This window comes from Colobus angolensis, unplaced genomic scaffold (genome assembly GCF_000951035.1).
Source record: "Colobus angolensis palliatus isolate OR3802 unplaced genomic scaffold, Cang.pa_1.0 Scaffold93, whole genome shotgun sequence".
In the NCBI taxonomy this organism is placed as follows: domain Eukaryota; kingdom Metazoa; phylum Chordata; class Mammalia; order Primates; family Cercopithecidae; genus Colobus; species Colobus angolensis.
In genome coordinates, this window is record NW_012123265.1 from 2886078 (window position 1) to 2893141 (window position 7064).

The 7064-nt window shown below is 44.7% G+C and overlaps 1 protein-coding gene across 1 annotated transcript in view; it reads right to left on the bottom strand.

The window, feature by feature from the left end:
- LOC105504586 (chromosome unknown open reading frame, human C16orf70) overlaps positions 1 to 7064 on the bottom strand; it is a 36572-nt gene that overhangs the window by 20705 nt on the left and 8803 nt on the right. Inside the window, exons 2-3 of the mRNA XM_011932079.1 lie at positions 6498 to 6580; positions 1473 to 1556 (exon numbers count right to left, since the gene is read on the bottom strand). Coding sequence (XP_011787469.1) covers positions 1473 to 1556; positions 6498 to 6580 — 167 coding nt within the window. The remainder of the gene's footprint in view (positions 1 to 1472; positions 1557 to 6497; positions 6581 to 7064) is intronic.

Below are 7064 nucleotides of genomic sequence, written 5' to 3' on the forward strand. Positions count from 1 at the left end.
AAAAAAAAAAAAAAAAAAAAGAAAATGCGTGTGAAACACCCAGCCACGTGCCTAGTATATACTAAGCACTCACTAAACATATGACATTGTCTTCACCATGCTGTGATTCTATGGGCTGCTGGCCATGCCTTTTGTTGCCCATTTAGGTTACTTCCAGCTTCTCATTACCATGAAATGCCATTACCTTCCCCCAGTGCTTCTGGGTTACATTTTCTAAAGTGGACTTTTACCAAGTCAAAGGGAAATGACTGCTTGTAAAGGCATTTCCATGTTACTAGATTAATTTCCCCCCAATGTGTGATTATGCCATACTGATGATCATCCTCTGCCCTTTCCCAGTGTGGAACTTCTGGCCATGAAGACAGGATAGAATGAGGAATTCTAATTCCACATAGTGATTTTCTTTCCACGTTCTGTTTTCTCTCCTTAGCAGTTCACTTGTGACATGGATGATGAGAACTGGGAAGTACCCAAGTCTTTTGGAAAGGCTACTCCGTAACCCAAGGACAACAACTCTGGCATGCCACTGCCCAGGGCCCATTCAACCTCATGACTTTGAGGCATGACTCTGGTGTCCCATGACTAACCTGTGAGGCCCAGGCATTTATAAACAGAGTATATTATAAACAGACTGGGCTGGGCACGGTGGCTCACGCCTGTAATCCCAGCACTTTGGGAGGCTGAGGTGGGCAGATCACAAGGTCAAGAGTTCGAGACCAGCCTGGTCAACATGGTGAAACTCCGTCTCTACTAAAAATACAAAAAATTAGCCGGGTGTGGTGGTGTGCACCTGTAGTCCCAGTTACTCAGGAGGCTGAGACAGAAGATTGCTTGAACCCAGGAGGTGGAGGTTGCAGTGAGCCAAGATCGAGCCACTGCACTCCAGCCTGGGCGACAGAGCTAGACCTCATCTCAAACAAAACAAAACAAAACAAAACAAAAAAATAGACTGGACTGAAACAGGTGTTAGCAAATTGCACTCAAATGCCAATTAAGATAGCCCTACATATTAGTAAGTTGTTTTTTTACATTTCCTCCTCAGGGTTAAAGAATCAACTCATTGCTGGTATTGTTAACCCAAGCCCCAGCATTCTAGGAAGAACAGTTTCCATTTTCTAACCAAGTTACAGTGTTTGACAAAAGAATAAAGTAAAACAATCTTGTTTTCCTGGACATGAAAGCCCCTTCCCCACAGCATGTTTCCCAAATCTTCAACACTCTTTCACCTTCCCCTCTGGAGCCTGGGAAAGAAGCTCTTCCCAGCCTCTTTCTGACCATCCCAACCACTTCCATCTTCCCTCTTTTTAGGGGAACGGGCACAGCTTCAGTTCCCTACATTGTAGTGATCTCTGAACTAAAGAAGTCCACACTTACTTATACGTTTTTGAAACATCTCACAATAGCACATACTAATCAGCTCCAGAAAGACTGGCCCAGCTGGACATGAAACATTAGTTGTCATTTATAGTTACCTTAAGTCTCTGACTGAAAGCATCAAACAGTAGTTTGATCCCGTCCTGAGTCAGGTTAAGAATGAGGTCATGGCTTAGAGGAGACTACAAAACAAAAATAAAACACATTCTGAGTAACTGATTTATTCACTGAACACCTACTGAAAGCCTTACAATATAAATGCAACACACAGGGAATATCTAAGTGCAGGCAGTCCCTCTCTCCTCCAGCTAATGATGCTTGGAAACCAGAAAAAAACTGCTGCATGAATACATGGTGTTTTTTACTTCTAGCCTGCAGCTGCTCTTTCTTAATATCGGATGAAAAGAGCCTCTCCCTTCTGGGCTTGAGTAAAAATACCTGGGAAAAGGGACAAAGTTATATGAGTATACAGGTCATTTTCCTTTCAGGATCCAGGGTCCACATATGCAGTATGAAGTTCATTGCCATTGAACCTACAGAGCAGTTGGTGAGGAATACAGGTCATGTGAAAAGGCCTAGTTCAGGATCTAAACTCAGTAGATACTGCTTATGCCTATCAGCTGAACCTACATCCATTCACACTCGGGCTGTTCGTACCATCCACAGGCAACACATTTTTATTCTTTGATGGTTTAGATCAAATTCTAGGACAAAGAAATATACTGTGATCTGATTATGAATGACCCTCTTATCCCTCTTCTCTCTCCCACCAACCTCCCATCCCATTTCATATGTGGTTCTTCCTGAAAAGCCTAAATCTAAGATCTAAAGAGTCACATTTCTGCATCATTTGCCCCCTCTGAATCCGGGGAGGGGAGTAGCAGAACAAAGCAGTGAACAGAACCCTGGTGACCTTAGGTAACTCTCAAAACTTCTCTAAGCTCTGGTTTCTTCATAGGAAGACCTTCATCCCTTCCCTCCAGGGTTGCTAGGAGGACAGAGACAGTAGGTCAGAAAGCACCTGGCCCAATACCCAGCACACAGCACTCTCCTCTTGTGTCTGCCCCATCTGCGTGCTTCTGGTCCAATTCAATTAATTCAAGGATTCAATGTCTGAAGATTCTCCACAGCCCTGATCGAGGCTGCCCAAGAGTAGAAAGAAAAACACCATCTAAAACCCCACCCTTCTTTAACACATAGCTGCTCAAAATGTTTAGTTTCTTTCTTTTTTTTTTTTTTAGATGGAGTACTGCTCTGTTGCCCAGGCTGGAGTGCAGTGGTGCAATCTCACTCACTGCAAGTTCCGCCTCCTGGGTTCACGCCATTCTCTTGCCTCAGCAGCCTGAGTAGCTGAGACTACAGGCGCCCGCCACCACGCCCGGCTAATATTTTGTATTTTTAGTAGAGGCAGGGTTTCACTGTGTTAGCCAGGATGGTCTCGATCTCATGACCTCGTGATCCACCCGCCTTGGCCTCCCAAAGTGCTGGGATTACAGGCGTGAGTCACTGCGCCCGGCCAAAAGTTTAGTTTCTTTATAGAGCTTCTCAAGTTAGACAAAGTGAATGATGGAGATATGGCTATCAGAGACAAAGACACAGGCTGGAAGGCCACAAGTCACTGCTAGTGTTGGCCTTATTGGAGAAATTCTCTCCTAAGAGTCTTTTGGGATTAGTGCAGGTTGCTTCCTTCCATCCCAATGATCCCCACAAGGCAGCAGGCCCAGGTAGTACCATCATGCTTGACAAAAACTAAAGGAAGAATGTTATAATTTTCTAGTAGGTCTATATGAATGTCTAAACCATTAGGTCTCAAGCAAGATAATGGAACAATGAACTCTGACCTTGGATTACCAGTATCAACCCAGAACACAAAGTTCCATTTTGGAGAGAGCCATTCCATGGAAGTAAGCAGAGTGAAGCAACATTTTAGTCTCTCAGGAATCTTGCTTGGAGGAGGAATGTGCCAGGATCTGGATTTTCCTATACTTTCCCAAGATCTGATTTCTTTTCCCCCTGGCATTGTTATAATTCAGGATATAACCTAGCAATTTTCAAAAGCAATCAAATTACTCTCAGAGTCAATGTTTTATTAAACTTTATATCTCTAAAACCAAAATACACATGTACTATGTGGTATTTAAGCAGGTTCTTCCAGTAGCCTAGCTGTCCTCCATATGAAGCAGTTTAGAAAAATCATCTGCTAAGCCGGGCGCGGTGGCTCAAGCCTGTAATCCCAGCACTTTGGGAGGCTGAGACAGGTGGATCACGAGGTCAGGAGATCGAGACCATCCTGGCTAACACGGTGAAACCCCGTCTCTATTAAAAATACAAAAAAAAACTAGCCGGGCGAGGTGGCGGGCGCCTGTAGTCCCAGCTACTCTGGAGGCTGAGGCAGGAGAATGGCGTAAACCTGGGAGGCGGAGCTTGCAGTGAGCTGAGATCCAGCCACCGCACTCCAGCCCCGGCGACAGAGCAAGACTCCATCTCAAAAAAAAAAAAAAGAAAAGAAAAATCATCTGCTACCAGTTAATACCTTATCCCTCTAAGAAAGATGGGATGTACTTGACATTTCATTTCCAAGGTGTGATTTGCATAGAGCCAAGAAGATATTTCTGAAACGTTTAATGCAGACAAAATGTTTTCTGCATTTGGGAAACAAAGAGCAAATGGGTAAGGAAGGGAAGAAAGTAGGCAGAAGAAGAGAACAGGACCCAAATTTAAGAAGCATCACATCGGTTGGGTGCGGTGGCTCATGCCAGCACTTTGGGAGGCCGCGGCAGGTAGAATGCTTAAGGCTAGGAGTTTGAGACCAGCCTGGCCAACATGGTGAAACCGCATCTCTGCTAAAAATACAAAAATTAGCCAGGCGTGGTGGCATGTGCCTATAATCGCAGGTACTCAGGAGGCTGAGGCAGGAGAATTGCTTGAGCCTGGGAGGTGGAAGTTGCAGTGAGCCGAGATCGTGACACTGCATTCCAGCCTGGGTGACAGAGCGAGACTCTGTCTCAAAAACAAACAAACCCAAAGATTATTCTATTATCAAGAAACTATACTGTTTTACAGAAAGATAACTAGATTACTTATTAATATGCCACAACTCTCATGAGTTACAAATGAGAAAAGCAGAGATCTAAATCAGGATTCAGACTCAAAAACCCCCCCTTTTTTTTTTGGAGACAAGGTCTTGCTCTGTCACCTAGGCTGAAGTGCAGTGACACAAGCATACCTCACTGCGCATAATCCTCCCACCTCAGCCTCCCGAATAGCCAGGATTATAGGCGTGCGCCATCACTCCAGGTTAATTTTTAATTTTTTTTTTTTTTTTTGAGACGGAGTCTCGCTGTGCCGCCCAGGCTGGAGTGCAGTGGCCGGATCTCAGCTCACTGCAAGCTCCGCCTCCCGGGTTTACACCGCTCTCCTGCCTCAGCCTCCCGAGTAACTGGGATTACAGGCACCCGCCACCTTGCCCGGCTAGTTTTTTTTGTATTTTTTTTAGTAGAGACGGGGTTTCACTGTGTTAGCCAGGTGGGAGGATCACTTGAGTTCAGGAGTTTGAGACCAGCCTGGAAAACATAGTGAGATCCCATCTCTACAAAACATAAAAATAAATTAGCCAGACATGGTGGCATGAACCTGTGGTCCCAGCTACTCAGGAGGCTGAGGTGGGAGGATCACTTGAGCCTAGGGGATTGAGGGTGCAGTGAGTTGTGATCGTGTCACTATACTGTAGTCTGGGTGACAAAGCAAGATACTGTCTCAAAAAAAGTAAAATACATTTTCTTAAAAGTTAAATAGGCCAGGCGTGGTGGCTCATGCCTGTAATCCCAGTACTTTGGGAGGCCAAGGTGGGCAGATCAACTGAGGTTGGGAGTTCGAGACCAGCCTGACCAACATGGAGAAACCCTGTCTCTACTAAAAATACAAAATTAGCGGGGGCATGGTGGCACATGCCTGTAATCCCAGCTACTCGGGAGGCTGAGGCAGGAGAATCGCTTGAACTCAGGAGGTGAAGGTTGAGGTGAACTGAGATTGCGCCATTGCATTCCAGCCTGGGCAACAAGAGCAAAACTCTGTCTCAAAAAAAAAAAAAAAAAAAAAAAGATAAATAAATAAAATTAAAGAGAATCCACTTTGGCACTGAGAATTCACAGTGGTTCAAGAAACCGTGCACACTCCTACAAGTCCCCTGTTCTGTCACAGGCACCACATGAATACTCAAGCACTTGCTTGGAGACTAAGCATGTCTTCTCTCAGATCCCTCACATGAGGGTCTCACTAGGCTGGTAGAGGGGTACAACATGGCAGAATGTAATCTCTGGGTATAGGTAACAGGCCCAATTCTGACTCTGCTCCAAGCCAAACTGAGAAGTCTCTCAGAAATTTTGCCCACCTATAATTTACAACATTCTTCATGTCAGAAATAAGCTGTCATTTGCTTTAGGATCTGAAACTAATCGGAACAAATAGAACTGAAATAATCAAACTAGTACTCAAAGGGTCTCAGAAAAGTCATTGAGGACATCCTTTAGCCTCCGTAGGCTCAAAACTATTCCCTGAGGCTTGTGACACATAGGATACCACAAAGGCTGTTCAACATGGCGGCACATGGTCTGTGTCACAGAACTGCAGATTTCGGAGAGTCCAGTGGTGGGAAGACTACACTTTGAGAGAGATAAAGGGGTGAATTATATCTGTTTCCTTTCAAATCTGGTATGCTGTGCTCGCTAGAGATCTGTACTACAACAATCCTGAACACAAACTAACCAACAAAGCAGAAAAAACAATTTTAAACACGGAGTGGACGGTAAGTACCCTAAAAGACCAGCGACACCCTCTGAAGCGACCTACCACTGAAAAGTCCCTGTTTAAGGGCCTGTAGGCAAGTTGAGCACAGGCAAAACACAGGTTCAATTATTACTGCTCTTCCAAACCTAGCTGCACTAGATGATCAAGAGCAAAAGTTTCAGAATCAAAGAAAAGGTACTTGATAACTGGCTGGTGCTAGAGATTCTCCCATTCGAATACAGCTATCCTTGCCAGTCAGCCTTTCCCAAAGCATCAGCTCTGGAAGTGACTCACTGCCGAGGGATGCTATTTCAATAAACAAACCAGCTACCACTCACCTGTTCACTATAGAGAACCTGGACGTTTTTGATGATGCGACAGTGCTTCTGAAGAATGGCTACTGCCTGAGCCAGAGGCATTCCTGAAATAAAGCAAGAAACCTGTGTGGTTATTTTGGCTATACATTTATTGACATCTACCACTTCACTAGGCACTGGTCCCTGTAGTAAAGCCTGGGGATGTTTTGGGGCTACTAAGGTCTACAGATACATGAGTAAATAAGAGTTCAATAAGCAGTAAGAGCTATAATAAAGTTAAGCAGCAAGCACTAAGAGAATACTTGAACTGTGCACAGGTGTCCAACTCTTTGAATGCAAGGACTCTTTTGCTTATCTGTGGTGGTGGATATCACAAAAATCATGCATGGGCCAGGCGTGGTGGCTCATGCCTGCAATCCCAGCACTTTGGGAGGCCAAGGCAGGAGGATCACTTGAGGTCAGGCGTTCAAGACCAGCCTAGCCAACATGTTGAAACCCCGACCTTTTGGCTTCCCTGGGCCACAATGGAAGAAGAATTGTCTTGAGTCACACATAAAATAGACTAACACTAATAAGCTTTTTTTTTTT